Source organism: Schistocerca serialis, chromosome 6 (genome assembly GCF_023864345.2).
Source record: "Schistocerca serialis cubense isolate TAMUIC-IGC-003099 chromosome 6, iqSchSeri2.2, whole genome shotgun sequence".
In the NCBI taxonomy this organism is placed as follows: domain Eukaryota; kingdom Metazoa; phylum Arthropoda; class Insecta; order Orthoptera; family Acrididae; genus Schistocerca; species Schistocerca serialis.
In genome coordinates this window covers 608,911,086-608,929,123 of record NC_064643.1, presented here as the reverse complement: position 1 = coordinate 608,929,123, position 18,038 = coordinate 608,911,086, and the positions used below count along the sequence as shown (strand labels likewise).

Below are 18,038 nucleotides of genomic sequence, written 5' to 3'. Positions count from 1 at the left end.
CGGACTGATTTCTTTGGGCTACAAGTGAACAACTATCTCACTCGCCCAGCAGGCTCTTATCTAACTCTTGGTCGTCCTGTGCTCTACCCTTTACGAAGGCAGCCGGTATCTACAAATTGATGATACCATCTACGAATGTTCTTATCACTTGGAGGATCACAACCAAACTTCAGCCAGAATGCACGTTGCACAGTAACTACAGATTCGATCTTTGCAAACTGCAAAACACAAAATGCTTTCTGTTCACGAGTCACCATCTTCGCTACTACCGCTGTGTAGCGGATTGTGGTGGAAACATTGCATGCTGCGCATCCGTATTGGTTCCAAACGCAACTGTTTGAGTTGCTCTTTTATTTGACATATCATTTATGAGTGTGAGTTTAATGTAATAAATACTGTAAAGTGTTAAAATCCCGATATTCATTTATAAACACCCTGTATATCAATACTACAGAAAATCCGTTGTAACTGAATTGCAGAAATGAAATTGAAACATAACAAACACAATATTTGGTAATGAAAACAACAAAAAAATTATCAATGCTACCACGCAGACTATCAAATTCTAGTCAATAAACCTGAGCATGTTCATAATTATGCATGCCACAAGAGATCAGTTCTTATAATAGACAGAAAGAAAATAGAGGAAATGTTGGCATTAGAGAAAAATCCTTTATGCAATTCGAAATGTTTTCACAAATAAGTAAGCCACAGAAGCTGTTTCCTAACTACATCTACATGAATACTCTGCAATTTACATTTAAGTGCTTGGCAGAGGGTTCATCGAACCACAATCATACTATCTCTCTACCATTCCACTCCCGAACAGCGCGCGGGAAAAACGAACACCTAAACCTTTCTGTTCGAGCTCTGATTTCTCTTATTTTATTTTGATGTTCATTCCTACCTATGTAGGTTGGGCTCAACAAAATATTTTCGCATTCTGAAGAGAAAGTTGGTGACTGAAATTTCGTAAATAGATCTTGCCGCGACGAAAAAGTCTTTGCTTTAATGACTTCCATCCCAACTCACGTATCCTATCTGCCACACTCTCTCCCCTATTACATGATAATACAAAACGAGCTGCCCTTTTTTGCACCCTTTCGATGTCCTCCGTCAATCCCACCTGGCAAGGATCCCACACCGCGCAGCAATATTCTAACAGAGGACGAACGAGTGTAGTGTAAGCTGTCTCTTTAGTGGACTTGTTGCATCTTCTAAGTGTCCTGCCAATGAAACACAACCTTTGGCTCGCCTTCCCCACAGTATTATCTGTGTGGTCTTTCCAGCTGAAGTTGTTCGTAATTTTAACACCCAGGTACTTAGTTGAGAATTGTACTATTTATCGAGTAATCGAATTCCAACGGATTTCTTTTGGATCTCATGTGGATCACCTCACACTTTTCGTTATTTAGTGTCAACTGCCACCTGCCACACCATACAGCAATCTTTTCTAAATCGCTTTGCAACTGATACTGGTCTTCGGATGACCTTACTGGACGGTAAATTACAGCATCTTCTGCGAACAACCTAAGAGAACTGCTCAGATTGTCACCCAGGTCATTTATATAGATCAGGAACAGCAGAGGTCCCAGAACGCTTCCCTGGGGAACACCTGATATCACTTCAGTTTTACTCTATGATTTGCCATCTATTACTACAAACTGCGACCTTCCTGACAGGAAATCACGAATCCAGTCGCACAACTGAGAAGATACCCCATAGGCCCGCAGCTTGATTAGAAGTTGCTTGTGAGGAACGGTATCAAAAGCTTTCCGGAAATCTAGAAATACGGAATCAACTTGAGATCCCCTGTCGATAGCGGCCATTACTTCGTGGGAATAAAGAGCTAGCTGCATTGCACAAGAACGATGTTTTCTGAAACCAAAATAAGATGCATAAGAGTATATGCAGAAGATCATGCAAAAATGTAATTGTTGATTGTGTCTTGCTGGTATACTTTATGTATCGCCAGAATCTATTTGGATTTTCTGCCAGATTTCAAGACAGCGTTTGTGTGTGTGTGTGTGTGTGTGTGTGTGTGTGTGTGTGTGTGTGTGTGTGTGTGGAAACTAGCCCAGGCTGAGTTTCAAGCATCTTTAAATCATTGCCAATTTTGGAAATTTTGTCTTCTTTTAAATCTGGCAATATTGCCCCCCCCCCCCCCCTTCCACCCTCCCATTGGGTATTTGGGGTAATTCACTTGGTTTATGTGGTACAAATCTCCCAATGGAATCCGAGTTGAAATTTGTAACACTTACTAGGATCTATGGTCCTTTAGCAGTGTAAAAAATTTAAGGTTCTAAGTCAATGCAGTCAAAAGATACAACCATTTATGACACATATTTTGATACTCACAAACTCACTCATCAAAACCAATTGGCTAGAAGGAAATTTGGCAAGATAAAAGGTTTTACAGTAAAAGTAAAGGAAAAAAAGTCTGAAAATTGTTCATTTGTAATTTCATCACATAAATATGTCTTTTTGCCCTTAGAATTAAATTACATTCATCCTCTTCAGAAGCATAATAGAAAACTATTACTGTGTGCAGACATAAAATGTTAACTGTGGGCATGTTACAGTAAGTAAATAAAAAATATTTTATTAAAGCTTCTTGCTCTACATATATGAACTGAAGTTGGCTGCTTGCTTCTTTTTGTATGCCTGGGTAAGTGTCAGGAACTACTCTAGAGATGTTGAGGTCTTGGAAGTCCTGCCAGTTGTTGTTAAGTAGGTATACTTTCCATTTATTTTTGGCAAATTTGGTTGTTATGGTGTTCAGTCATATTATTAGGGCTTTGTGGTCACTAATTCCTATGTCTGTCATGATGATCTCGATTTGGCCAGGATTTTTTTGTCACTAATAAGTACGTTACGTTATTGCAATCACTTACACTTTGTGTTGGCTCCCAAACTAATTACTCAGAATAATTTTTGAACAATGTTTTATGACTATCACTGACTTTAAGAATGTACTTTCACCAACATATTGAGGGTAGATTGAAGTCACCACTAAACTGTACTTGTAAGAGTCTGGTATCCATTTGAGACTAGACCCAAATTTTCCATGAACCTTTCAGCAAATAGACCATCTTGAGTTGGAGGTTGGTAAAAGGAACCAACTATTAATTTATTCCTTCTGTTGAATATAACCTGTACCTGTACTAACTCCCAGAAACTATTTACTTCAGTTTCATTACAAGCTAAACTACTTTTAACAGCCATAAAAATGCCACCACCAAGTTTTGTCTATCCCCCAGAACACTATTAGGTCCTGTGTAAAAACTTCAGCTAAACTTCTCTTAGGCTTTAGCCACCTTAATACCTTCACTCATTGATGTCATCTTTCAGTGCTTGTAAGGATTTATGCTTCAGTACTTCCTTTAAGTCTTGGAGCTCTAGCTATTTCCTAAACGGCTGTAACATTTACAACTATAATATCTATATTTCCTAGGTGTAACCTTGTCCTGTGTTTGACCTGCCTGCTTTGAGACTGTACCCCCATTTGTAATTTTTTGAGTCCCACTAACCTAAAAAAAACTGCCCTGTCCACTCCACAAAGCTCCTACAATCTGTGTAACTGCTTCTTGCATGTAATGGACCCCTGATCTTCTAAGCGGGTCCTAACACCTGTACAGCTTATGGTGCATTTCAAGAATCTGTAGCCTGCACTGTTGCAGAACTGTCAAAGCCTTTGATTCAGACTCTTCACTCACATCTGTACCAAAGGTCTGCAGTCAATCCTACAATGTTACAGATGATGAGTTCTGCCTTCATCTTACAAACAAGTTTGACTGTCTTTTTAATTTATAGCTTCACCCCTGCTTTTGCTAAAATTTGCTTCACCAGAGGGAAGCAAAAATCATTTATCCTTTTGGTATTCTATTTGGGAATATATTTATTACTCTTAATCTCATATGGATTGTTGGCAACACACATCATTATTAAATAAAAGTACTGTAAGACTGTACCTAATAATCCTAACCTCTTAAACAGGTTACTATGAGATATACATGTATGAACCTTTCATGACATTTGTAATTACTGTCTAATTAGTGATTACTTGCCTTTGCGCAATGAACACTATTTGCCTAATGTACCTCAAAATAGTAACTGAACCTACAGGTGTTAGCAGAAATATATATTTTTTCCCCATCATTCGTCATCTCGAACACCCAAGAAATTAGAACTTCCTGTCTTGTTTAATATTTCTTGTTGATACAGTATATTAATTGGAAGTGGGCTACTTTCAGCCCCACAAAACTGTGAGAACTGTCAAGAGTACCCCCTGTGTGACAAACCAGATACTGATTGTTCAATAACTTAAGGGTTTGCTAACGAGTGACGTTGTCGGCCACCGCTTACAATGACGTCACCCGGCAGCAAACCCATAATTTATTTGAACAATCAATTCGTCGGGAAAAGTTAAGGTCTCACAGATACTGATTTCTTAAAAAGTAATTTTCTTATTTTTTCCCCCTTCTGTTGACGGTTCTTTACTTGGTTGAACAAGAACACTTTTATTGCCTGCAAAATAGGCTAATTATGTCTTGTTGTTCACATGAAATGGTGTATCATTGAGAGCAAAACAAAGTTGGTTAGCCCACCTTTTGAAAGTACCATTGTTGTGTGTCTCCACATGTAAATTAGCTGGTGGCCTTTCACTTATTTCTGGAATAGTTTAGTGTAACTTTCTGTAGCCTGTGTTTTTTATCTTTTTTAAAAATGAACTAATCAGATACACAATGACACTTTTCCATTAAAATGTAACTTCTGTAATAGAATATTTTGCTTTTGGTAACTTGTTGATTACAGCCAGTATTATTTTTTACCATTTAAAAATTTGTTTCTTTCATAAATGTATGAATATCTGACTCAGTAGAGTGGCACTCTTGAATGGCATACTTTTTGATTGGCTAATTATCCTATTATTGAACTGGTGCATGGTAATCTGTGAATACATTTCTGTCGAGATATTTTACAAATGATGTGAGACGAGCAATTGGTTGGTGGTTCAAGAATTTGTTCAGTTACCTTTACTTATCTGGAAAAAATACTCTGGCGTATAATCAAGAATATTATGCATTTTAGCACAATGCATTTTTAGTGTCCTTTTGGAAATATTAACAGTACCATGAAAACTGTTACCTTGGGACTTGATTATTTTACTTATATTTATTTACATTTACTATATTACTTATATTTACTATATTACTTATAGTTTAATTACACCAATGAAATTTAGCAGGGAAAGTATCAAGATAAACACGAAGTGTTTGGAGAATGGTTTTGGAGAAATTTATTATGTAATGATATTGCAAGGTGTCATCTTTTTGCATTGAAAATGTATGCTTCGTGTTTTCACTAGTCACTTAACTCCTACACTCATTTTTCCAGATTCAAGGAGCTTGCTTTGAAAAATAGCATGGCAGCTCTTCATTATCTCCAGACAACATTATCTGAGATAATAGATCACACCGATGAGGAACAGACAAGGGAGGTAAGATGAATTGCTGAAAGATGTTGGTTATCTGAGCTTTATCAGTCTATTACCAAGTTCTCATTACATCACTTAGATTTTCAATGTGTTATGATTGAGTAGGGTCAGGTATTAATATTGAAATTGATTTCATTTTCCCAAATTTATTATTGTATGATGCGAATGGGAAGTTTGAAATTTTCTCTTACCGCTGAGACTACTGTTGACAAGCCGGAAACGCCGAATATTGGAGAGAAGTTTTGTCCATTCTTGGAGAATATTTATGGAAAAAAGTCTTGCTACAAAGGCTTTGAGCTCCCCCTCTCTCTTCTCAACATGGGCTTGTGAGTCCTTTAGCTTTTGTGTCAGTTGTTGTTTGTCTGTCTCTGCCTAGAAACAAGGCATATCTTATGATTAGTGAACAAGTATAGTAGGAACAAAACTACTTACATTCAAAGCAAAATTGATAAATATCCCGCCCCCCCTCTCCTCTCCCCTCCCCTCTCCTCTCCCCTCTCCTCACCCCTCTCCTCTCCCCTCTCCTCTCCTCTCCCCTCTCCTCTCCTCTCCCCTCTCCTCTCCTCTCCTCTCCCCTCTCCTCTCCTCTCCCCTCTCCTCTCCTCTCCCCTCTCCTCTCCTCTCCCCTCTCCTCTCCTCTCCCCTCTCCTCTCCCCTCTCCTCTCCCCTCTCCTCTCCCCTCTCCTCTCCCCTCTCCTCTCCCCTCTCCTCTCCCCTCTCCTCTCCCCTCTCCTCTCCCCTCTCCTCTCCCCTCTCCTCTCCCCTCTCCTCTCCCCTCTCCTCTCCCCTCTCCTCTCCCCCTCTCCTCTCCCCTCTCCTCTCCTCTCCCCTCTCCTCTCCTCTCCCCTCTCCTCTCCTCTCCCCTCTCCTCTCCTCTCCCCTCTCCTCTCCTCTCCTCTCCCCTCCCCTCTCCTCTCCTCTCCCCTCTCCTCTCCTCTCCTCTCCCCTCTCCTCTCCTCTCCTCTCCCCTCTCCTCTCCTCTCCCCTCTCCTCTCCTCTCCACTCTCCTCTCCCCTCTCCTCTCCTCTCCCCTCTCCTCTCCTCTCCCCTCTCCTCTCCTCTCCCCTCTCCTCTCCTCTCCCCTCTCCTCTCCTCTCCCCTCTCCTCTCCCCTCTCCTCTCCCCTCTCCTCTCCTCTCCCCTCTCCTCTCCTCTCCTCTCCCCTCTCCTCTCCCCTCTCCTCTCCTCTCCCCTCTCCTCTCCCCTCTCCTCTCCCCTCTCCTCTCCCCTCTCCTCTCCCCTCTACTCCCCCCTCTACTCCCCCCTCTACTCCCCCCTCTACTCCCCCCTCTACTCCCCCCTCTACTCCCCCCTCTACTCCCCCCTCTCCTACCCCCTCTCCTACCCCCGCCCCCTCCTCTCCCCGCCCCCTCCTCTCCCCGCCCCCTCCTCTCCCCGCCCCCTCCTCTCCCCGCCCCCTCGTCTCCCCGCCCCCTCGTCTCCCCGCCCCCTCGTCTCCCCGCCCCCTCGTCTCCCCGCCCCCTCGTCTCCCCGCCCCCCTCGTCTCCCCGCCCCCCTCGTCTCCCCGCCCCCCTCGTCTCCCCGCCCCCCTCGTCTCCCCGCCCCCCTCGTCTCCCCGCCCCCCTCGTCTCCCCGCCCCCCTCGTCTCCCCGCCCCCCTCGTCTCCCCGCCCCCCTCCTCTCCCCGCCCCCCTCCTCTCCCCGCCCCCCTCCTCTCCCCGCCCCCCTCCTCTCCCCGCCCCCCTCCTCTCCCCGCCCCCCTCCTCTCCCCGCCCCCCTCCTCTCCCCGCCCCCCTCCTCTCCCCGCCCCCCTCCTCTCCCCGCCCCCCTCCTCTCCCCGCCCCCCTCCTCTCCCCGCCCCCCTCCTCTCCCCGCCCCCCTCCTCTCCCCGCCCCCCTCCTCTCCCCGCCCCCCCTCCTCTCCCCGCCCCCCTCCTCTCCCCGCCCCCCTCCTCTCCCCGCCCCCCTCCTCTCCTCTCCTCGCCCCGCCTCTCGTCGCCTTTATCAAAGTCGGAAAACGTGATGGTACGCATTTCTCCTCCTTACACGAGGCATCACAACGACGTTTCACCAGGCAACGCCGGTCAACTGCTGTTTGTGTATGAGAAATCGGTTGGGAACTTTCCTTATATCAGCATGTTGTAAGTTTCTCCACCGGCACCAACCTTGTGTCAATGCTCTGAAAAGCTAATCATTTGCATATCACAGCATCTTCTTCCTGTCAGTTAAATTTCGCGTCTATAGCAAGTCATCTTTGTAGTGTAGCAATTTTAATGGCTAGTAGTGTACTTGTTTTCGCTAAAAATTCACCTGTTGGTTTAACTAAGCTTTTTATTCAGGGAGAGAAGGGTGTTGCATTGTGGGCTACACTGAAGAAAGCTTTACAAGAAGAATTAGATGTGAAAAGAAGTGCTGTCTTGACAAAGACGAAACAGGAAGAGTCGCTTAAAGAACATTTTCTTGTAATGAAAGAAATTGCCAGCCATGCCAATATACTGAAGCACTATTTTAGTTTGTGATTGATGGAATAGAAGATGATTTAGATGCAAAACTTTTACTTTACAGTGATGGAAGTGTGAAAGAGTTTAAGGAAAAAATGAGGCATTACAAGAGAGCTGTGAAATCATTGCTCGAAAGAAATAACAAAAGTTACAGCAATGAAAATTTTGGAAACCACAGTAAGAAATACACCACAGACTCAGGTAACAAGATAATAAAAGCACAGCTTGGGATCCAAATAAAAAGTTTTTCAGTTGTTATGCTAGTGGCCACAGATCAAGTAATTACAACCACAAGAGCAAGGGAATGATATGCTTCAGTTGCAACAAGTCTGTTGCCAGCACATCTGAATGCGTGAAGGAGATGAGTAATCAAAAGGCAACCATGAATGCAAACTTGTTAAGAAAAGTATTTGAAAGAGTAATTTTTTAAAAAAATGAATAAGTGACAGAGGTGAAGGTGCTAATTGACTGTGGCAGTCAATTTCTTGTGACAATCGTGCTAAGAAATAAAATGGTTTTGTTCTTAGGCAGTACTGGTTTCACAGCACTTACAGCTGCATCTTCTGGTGCAAGTTTGAGTCCAGTCATGGTATACGAAACATATTATGGGAAGACCCAGTATTCAAAATTAGTCCAATGCAACAGATTATCTGAAAAAAAGATGTATGTTGGCTTGTTTTTGGGAAGAGACCAAACAGCAAGGTCATCGGTCTCATCAGATTAGGAAGGACAGGGAAGGAAGGCAGCTGCGCCCTTTCAAAGGAACCATCCCGGCATTTGCCTAGAGTGATTTAGAGAAATCAAGGAAAACCTAAATCAGTATGGCCCGACGCGGGATTGAAATGTCATCCTTACGAATGTGAGTCCAGTGTGCTAACCACTGCACCACCTCACTCAGTAAAGATGTATGTCCTAAAAGTAATAACATATGGTGGAGAATGCTCATAAAATCAAATGTCAGCAGGCAGAGGTGAACAACCCCTACCTAATGGTATCTAGGTAAGATTGCACCAGCTAAAAGCTTTTTTGTGGCAAAATAGCAGTAAGTCAAGGAAAATGGATGGCAGTATGAGAATTTCCATGAAAACCAAAAACAGAGGTGTGCAGGAAGGACACGTAAGAATGGAAAAAGTACTGCTAGTGGACCGTCTACAAGATACCATATGACAGTTGATGTTCATCTATACAACTTCACATTCAGTTTTGTGGGATCGATCTCCTACATATCTTATTACTTTTAGGACACACTCATTTTTTGCAGATAATCTACTGTATGGGATTATGAATGCTGAGTGTTTGTAATATTTTATGTACAGCGTGACTTGGCTACAATTTGCACCTTAAGATGCATCTGTAACTGCTGTGAAACTGGTAGTGCCTACAAATATAAGGATTTTACAGCTGAAGCAGTTTTATTTCTCAACATGATCAGGGTCTATACGACCCGGGACAACCGGGAGATCTGGGAAAAACCCGGGAATTTATTCATCCGGGAATTTTTTAGAATTCTGGGAATTTTTCATTGTTTTAGTTTTCAGTTACATTTTTGTAATCTTGAGTAGTAAGAACCAATACTCTAACAAAGAATATTACTGTATCTCGCTACTGCAGAATAATACTGCAGGAGTAAAACATGAACGATAGAGGGAAAAAAAAGAAGAAAATATAACTTAAGTTGCAAAGTTAATGCACCATATACAAGAACAAAACACAGTGCTCATACAAGTGTCTGCCAACAGCAAGATGTGTCAAAGCCTTTAGGAAGACTATGCAGTATTTCATAACGACAAATCGCCTCCGATGAACGTGACGTCACAACTGTTTACAATAGATTTGTTTGAGCGGTTGCGAGCGAGCGTATGTGCATGTGCAGTTGAGTTGCATATGAGTAGTACCTCCTTCCACTTCTGACTGCAGCAGTGTGGCAGCTGTACGAGCAATTGCAGCAAGCAGCCAGATGCTACGCAGTAAAATATTGCTGGTTGAAATAAATGACTAACAGGAAACTAAGATTACGTATTGTCTTTTCCGTGTATCCGAGAAAATGAAATTTTGACAAAACACTTTGGGCCAGACCGCTACACTACTAAGGGCCAATTATACAGTCCCCGGCTAGCAGCCGCTAAAGTTCTATTCTGGGAGTAGTGCGGAAAACGCGTTGTATGAACACGTAATAACGCCTAACTGGAGAACAAATGCGGGATAACTAATCCGGTGATTGTTGCAGGGTTCGTGAAGTTAACCAGAGAATAAATTTTGACACTGGCAGGAATAGTTACAGAATTAGTGATGACAAGATTGTTTGTTAGAACGAGGAAGGAGAAGAAACGGAGACTCTCACAAATTAACAGAAGAATGATTCCAAATTTATAACCGAGCGAGGTGGCGCAGTGGTTAGACACTAGACTCGCATTCGGATGGACGACGGTTCAATCCCACGTCCGGCCATCCTGATTTAGGTTTTCCATGATTTCCCTAAATCAGTACAGGCAAATGCCGGGATGGTTCCTCTGAAAGGGCACGGCCGACTTCCTTCCCCATCCTTCCCTAATCCCATGAGACCGATGACCACGCTGTCTGGTCTCCTTCCCCAAAACCAACCAACCAAATTTATATAAAAATTTTGTACTGCTACTTTTCGATCTCATGCTTCAGAAGCTAGAGAGTATGAAATGTAAAACTATTTCTTAACATAAAACTTTTTGCTTGTAGTAGGCCTAATAGGCGTTTTATATTGGTTCTTCATGAATTAAATTCTGTCGTGTTACAAAAATGACCATTTTTGGCAAAACAGTCTCGTTTATTTGGTGTGTGTAACAATTGCTGCAATATTAGGCAGGCCTATTTCGTTCTATCTAGCACACAGTGACAAAATACACGTAATCAGATCGAGAAACCACACCAGTCTTGGGTACATTTGTATTAACAGCTTTTGTGGGAGTAGACAATGACATTTCGTTTTTGCATGTAGCAAAACGTTGACGAACTTTGATGAGGTAATATATCCTTTCCCAGAAAGGAAAGTACGCCATTTAAAGCCATGGCAAGATTGGAGAGAAAAAAGTGCTAGGACTTAAGGATTGAGGAAATATGTACTGTCTTGCTTGTCTCTTGTTTTTACTCATTTTATGTATCCTATATTTAATTTTATGTCACTCAAAACTGCAAGTTATTAGCTAATAGACAGTAAAGACTGCAAATTTTCTAATGAATGCTTGTTCTCCCTGTTACAAATAATCCCATCCACTATTAATTGCGAGATTTTTTTAAAGAGGGGCAGGATGTCAAACCGGCCGACTGGGAGCAGGAGAGGCACCACAGGACATTTTAATTTCCACTGGCCTGAATATACACTCCTGGAAATTGAAATAAGAACACCGTGAATTCATTGTCCCAGGAAGGGGAAACTTTATTGACACATTCCTGGGGTCAGATACATCACATGATCACACTGACAGAACCACAAGCACATAGACACAGGCAACAGAGAATGCACAATGTCGGCACTAGTACAGTGTATATCCACCTTTCGCAGCAATGCAGGCTGCTATTCTCCCATGGAGACGATCGTAGAGATGCTGGATGTAGTCCTGTGGAACGGCTTGCCATGCCATTTCCACCTGGCGCCTCAGTTGGACCAGCGTTCGTGCTGGACGTGCAGACCGCGTGAGACGACGCTTCATCCAGTCCCAAACATGCTCAATGGGGGACAGATCCGGAGATCTTGCTGGCCAGGGTAGTTGACTTACACCTTCTAGAGCACGTTGGGTGGCACGGGATACATGCGGACGTGCATTGTCCTGTTGGAACAGCAAGTTCCCTTGCCGGTCTAGGAATGGTAGAACGATGGGTTTGATGACGGTTTGGGTGTACCGTGCACTATTCAGTGTCCCCTCGACGATCACCAGTGGTGTACGGCCAGTGTAGGAGATCGCTCCCCACACCATGATGCCGGGTGTTGGCCCTGTGTGCCTCGGTCGTATGCAGTCCTGATTGTGGCGCTCACCTGCACGGCGCCAAACACGCATACGACCATCATTGGCACCAAGGCAGAAGCGACTCTCATCGCTGAAGACGACACGTCTCCATTCGTCCCTCCATTCACGCCTGTCGCAACACCACTGGAGGCGGGCTGCACGATGTTGGGGCGTGAGCGGAAGACGGCCTAACGGTGTGCGGGACCGTAGCCCAGCTTCATGGAGATGGTTGCGAATGGTCCTCGCCGATACCCCAGGAGCAACAGTGTCCCTAATTTGCTGGGAAGTGGCGGTGCGGTCCCCTACGGCACTGCGTAGGATCCTACGGTCTTGGTGTGCATCCGTGCGTCGCTGCGGTCCGGTCCCAGGACGACGGGCACGTGCACCTTCCGCCGACCACTGGCGACAACATCGATGTACTGTGGAGACCTCACGTCCCACGTGTTGAGCAATTCGGTGGTACGTCCACCCGGCCTCCCGCATGCCCACTATACGCCCTCGCTCAAAGTCCGTTAACTGCACATACGGTTCACGTCCACGCTGTCGCGGCATGCTACCAGTGTTAAAGACTGCGATGGAGCTCCGTATGCCACGGCAAACTGGCTGACACTGACGGCGGCGGTGCACAAATGCTGCGCAGCTAGCGCCATTCGATGGCCAACACCGCGGTTCCTGGTGTGTCCTCTGTGTCGTGCGTGTGATCATTGCTTGTACAGCCCTCTCGCAGTGTCCGGAGCAAGTATGGTGGGTCTGACACACCGGTGTCAATGTTTTCTTTTTTCCATTTCCAGGAGTGTAGTTTGATGGCACCTATTACAAAATATTACAAATTTGAATTTCACAGAGCGAAATACAGAGACGTGCAATAGAAGAATGCTGTGTGAAGAGGTGTGTAGTACTGCACTTTGGCACACGTAAGACGAAATAAAATGTTTTACCTTCCCTCGATCATATATGTTTTATGTATCAGACTCGTCACAAAGATGTGCACTACAAAATGAAGATATTTTTGAAAAGTCAATTTTTTTAAATTTTTGATGTGCTACCTCTAACGCTCGAGGGAGGAGTAACGCCACTATCTAATATTGCTCCGGTTCAGAGCCAGACCTGATGCACAGAGCAGCAGAGTTGTTGTATGGAGGTGGTTGTCTCCACGTGACCTGTGTTAACGTTAAGTGATTTTGCTGTTTCCTGTTCGTTTATTGCTCTCACGTCAAATGAAAGCAAAACAGATTTCTGTGGCTGGGATCTATCAAGTGAATTAAAATACATTCACATAATTATGGAAGGCTAAAATATGTTATTAGTTTCAGATTTTATTTTGTTTCCACCTTTCTGACAGTCAGGCGTTAATTGCCTTGCAGAACAATGAAGTTATTTTTGTTGTTGTTCTTGATGTTCACTGACGTGGCCACGGTACTCAGATTTTGCAGGTCTGGATGAATCTAATTTTTGAGCTGAGATCAAGGCATTGGAACATCAATGGATGGAGTACATTAGTGTACAGGGAGAATGCATTGAAAAATAAAAATGTTTTGCTAACACAAGTCGTTCCTTTCTATGCCATTCGAAGAAATTTCCAGACAATCCTTCTAAATAATAGTGATGTGGCAGGATTCTATAAATTACTTCTGCCAAGACAAATTGTTTTCTGGAAAACTGAAAGTTAAATAATCCAATTTTGTAAACACCAGTAATTGATGTCTATTGTGAGTCTGAACTGGTATTAACTGCAGAGTTGTTCATCAACTGTATTTAAAACAAAGTGTTAAAGTCCCTAGACTATGTCATGAGCCACGTACAGTGTAGATACCACTGTACAATCTCTCCATTCTGAGCACATGTTCCAATTAAACCAGTGTTTGGCAAACAAAGAATAAATAAAAGCCCAGACTCTTTGTCAAGCCAGAAAAAAATACAAGTCCCAACTGTAGTGAATTCATGAAAAACTCTTAACACACAAACAGCAAATGCAAAGCCATCAAATAATGTTAATGCAAACTGTGGCTCAACTGTGGAAATTTCACTAGTGCTGGGGCTTGCAAGCAAATAATTGGAAGTTTCAACTAAAACATGCAGCTAGTACGCTGTGCAGAATGACGCAGCTCCTGCTTCTGTGCAATCAATTTTTTTATTTTATTTTCCTTAACTTTAATAGAATTTGAATTAAACAGAGTTTTAATTGCTAGAACAGCAATTAGTTGAAAATAACTTCTTTAAATCAGTCTTCTGACTGTTTTGAAGTAGGCTACCATGAATTCCTCTCCTTTCCTAACCTCTCCATCACTTTCAACCACTTAATAATTTGGCCATCAGATCACCTCATGTGAAGTCCGTCGAGCATTTATTGGACACGAGCGAGAGGTCAGTTCATGCACAAAACCTTGAGGGGTCTACAGTTTCATTAGGTTTTAAGAATGAAAACCTGGTCCAAGCAGGTTCTAATCTATTTATTGTCTTTGCTATTCACTAATTTTGACTACTGGTCATTTTCAAGCACCTATCGCAAGTCTCAAGTCTCAAATATGACGTGAAGCTTGAGGCTTGTGATAAGTGTTTGAAAATGATTGATGGTCGAAATTAGCTAATAGCACAGACAATAAATGGAATACAGCCTGGTTGGCCCATGTTTTCTTTCTTGTACAGAAAGATTCAGCTAAGCTATTCAGCTGAAATATTTCGGGAACCATTTAAGGTATTGTAATTCTGTTTTCTCCCAAATGAATTGTGAGTAAGTCCTCAGTGAATGACATAGTCTTTTTTCATAGCTAAATACAGAGATAACTGTATCAACGAAACAGATTGCTTCTTACGCAGAAGTTTCATACACAAATAACTAAATACATCATGTCAAATAAGGAAGAGTGTTGCCTGCTGCAATCCCAGTCTAAAAGGGGCACAGTGGATATATAGCATTAATTCTGTCTGTGTCGTTCACTTATATCAAGTGCTGGTTCGATTGGGGGGGGGGGGGGGGGGGGAGGAAAGTCTTTCACAAACCAAGCCAATCTTCTTTATGAAGACTGCAGAGGAATGCAAAGCAAACAGTTGAGTTGTATGCACAAAGGTATCCCACAAGATGGTGTCCAACAAGAATGACATTTCAATGAATGTGCAAATAATTACTGAAATGGGGCTGGAATATGCACAAGAGGGTAAGTAGCAAGCTTGCGACAAGTGGATCTTCATAAATAGATGTTCATGCAGCTATTGCTCATAATCCACATATTAGCTCCAGAGGAGTTAAGATTGCCTCAGACATAATTCAAGCCAGAATCGTTTGCAAACAGCTTCTATCCATAGCATGTGCCATTTCATCAGCGGATTAATCAGCAGAATTGCAGAAGATGCATTGAATTCTGTTGCTTTGTTCTGATAAGAGATCTGGACTATAGGTTCTTTCTTCAAAGAATTCTCTTTACTGATGAAACTAGCTTTACAATTCATGGAAAGCTGAATGTAAAAAAACATACATTATTGGAAAGCAGAGAATCCACACCGGATGAGGTAGGTTAAACATCGGAGGCAGTTGGTGTGACATTTGGTAGGGGATTATTGGGGACTATGTGACTGGTTGTTACTTCATTGAAGAAACTTCAATGGGTGTTAATGTTGTAGGAAAGTTCTAGTGGAATTTAAATACTTACAGACACCGCTCACCAAAAAGCAGAAGCATTGAATTCTTTATAGGTACAAACAAGAAAGAAAACTTGCTAGCAATTGGAGTTATCCTTTTATTATGAACAGAGAGTGCGTGTGGCCCCCCCCTCCACACACACACACACACACACACACACACACACACACACACACACACACACACCTCTGCCTATGCCCCTACGTGGTGCTATCTAGTGTAGTCTAGTCAACACAAAGGATAACTACGGAAGCTAGTAAGTTTTCTTTCTTTTGTGGGTGCCTGTTGACAACTCAGCACTTCTGCTTTTCAGTGAGTGGTCTCCTTTAAACCTAAAGTATTTACAAATTTCAATGGGTAAAAGACATCCACAATTTCTTACTGAAGTGCTACTGGCTTTACTAGTGATAGTATCACTTGACATATGTAAATGTGTGTGGTACCAGGAAGATGAGTGCTTGGCTCACTACTCTCTTGTGTCCAGGAAAGCACCCATCCAGCTCTTCCCTGGTCATTGGATAGGACATTGAAGAAGTTATCAGTTGACCTGCATGTGTGCTTGATTTGACACAATTGGAAGTTTTTCTCTGGAGTAAACTCAAAGATAAAGCTCATGCACAACCCAAGAGGATTTAAAACATTGCATTGTGGCAGCATATGCAGTGATATCAAATGTATTTCTCCAGCCTGTCCAAAGTCCTTGTACTAGTGACTGCAAATGTGTATTTTAGTAGACTGAGGGCATTTTGAAAATCTGATGATGTGAATAGAATTTTAAGGAAGTGTTTATGTCCACATTCCTGTGTGATGTCATTATAAACTCATGACACTATGTCATTATTTAACAGACCTTAAACTTCAGTTACTCATTTTACAAGTCCATCCAGTTTTTGATGTGCACCTTTCTTTCAAGGCTCTGGCAGAATGAAGAGAACTATTACCAGAGTTAACTACTGAATCATACTTAGATGTGTGTGCCTTGCCTTCCAATTGGTGTGTCAGTCCAAGTGCATGTAGCTGTGTGTCATTGTATCACTTTTAAATTAATCTTATTTCCATCATTCTGTTTTTTCAACTTGACTGTCTTAGGTGTGCCAAGCTGGCTAAGTTCTAAATATTGTAATTTCTCTGAAACTACTGATAAGGTTTTGAAGAATGACATGCGTTTCAATTTCTGTCACTATACATCATTTAGTTTCCCACATTTCATTTGGGTAAAAACAAGAGTATATGTTTATTGGTTCAGAAAATATTTGAGGTGAATAGCTTAGCTGATTCGCCCTCTCTAATCACCATGCAATTCTAAACATTGTAATATTGTGGAACAAACTTCTTCATACCTGATGCATTACAGTTCTGCTGCATGGCATTTTAGTTTGTCTAGTATTAAATATATTCCTCACTCCACTCAAATTAATAGATGCAAACCAGTTTGAGATTTCAGTAGAGATTATGGTCACTGGGCACCAGGTTATAACTGTAATCATTCTTTATATCTTTATTTTTTTATTCTCTGCATATCCTGAGGCACACATTCCCTTCCACCCATTTTGTTCTCTTACTAAACAAAAAAAGTCCCAGAATTTATTAGTAAATGAACTGGTTAGCTTTTATGTGTAAGCTTATATTTTTGATGATTAGTTTGATTTCAAAATAAGTATAGTGTTCTTAGTAACATAATAACAACAGAGCAGCAGTAGCAGTGGTGGTGGCATTAACGGTGACAGTGACAATAAATAATAGCTTCAACAACACTAGTTCTTTGAATAAGTGTAATTTTTCTCTTTGGATTCAATTACTTTAGTATTACACATATACTCTGTTGTCAGTGGCTAATATTTACTCAATTCATAACAAATGTGCAGCAAATTTGTTGTTCTTTTTTATACCCTACTTAGGTTTGGGTTTAAATACTTGGTATAACGGCACTGACAGATGTTTATTATTCCTTTTGCTTTTCTTTTTAAATTCTGAGTAATTCACTGTAGAATTTCTAATGCCAAGGTGGAATTGAATTACATAAAATCTTGTTTTAGATTTGTTTGTTAGGCTGTTTCTCTTTCAGACTTTACATTAAGAAATAATATTTTAAACATTGGTCACTCTGATGAAAAATGTATTGTATTCAGCTGTAGTCTTATTTAATGCAATCTCTTACTTACAGTGCAAAGAAAATCCTATTTTCTAAACAGAGCTAATATATCAATAGCATATGTGCCAGAGGCTTCTTGTTTCTACAACTTAGTTCTTGGAAAGGATAACTAAAATCTGATATTAACTATTAGGATGCAGAAATTTTTGTAATTTTCTTTTTAGTTGTATTTGTTTATTTCAAGTACTAATTCAGTTTAAAAGAATAAATTTTATCTATTTAAGTTTCAGTTGTTAACATCAGTCCTTTTCCGAGAACAAGATGACAGCACCTTTGGTTACAAGAAATGTGTTACTGAAGAAGAAGATCAGCTGGA

At 41.9% G+C, this 18,038-nt stretch overlaps 1 protein-coding gene across 2 annotated transcripts in view; it reads left to right on the top strand.

Annotated features, from left to right (window-relative positions):
• The window catches only part of LOC126484528 (muskelin), a 171,605-nt gene that overhangs the window by 152,569 nt on the left and 998 nt on the right, over positions 1 to 18,038 (top strand). For both annotated transcript variants that reach the window (XM_050108077.1, XM_050108076.1), the window contains exons 14-15: positions 5,398 to 5,500; positions 17,947 to 18,038. The exon at positions 17,947 to 18,038 is cut by the window's right edge and continues 998 nt beyond it. In XM_050108077.1, the coding sequence (XP_049964034.1) occupies positions 5,398 to 5,500; positions 17,947 to 18,038 (195 nt within the window). The remainder of the gene's footprint in view (positions 1 to 5,397; positions 5,501 to 17,946) is intronic.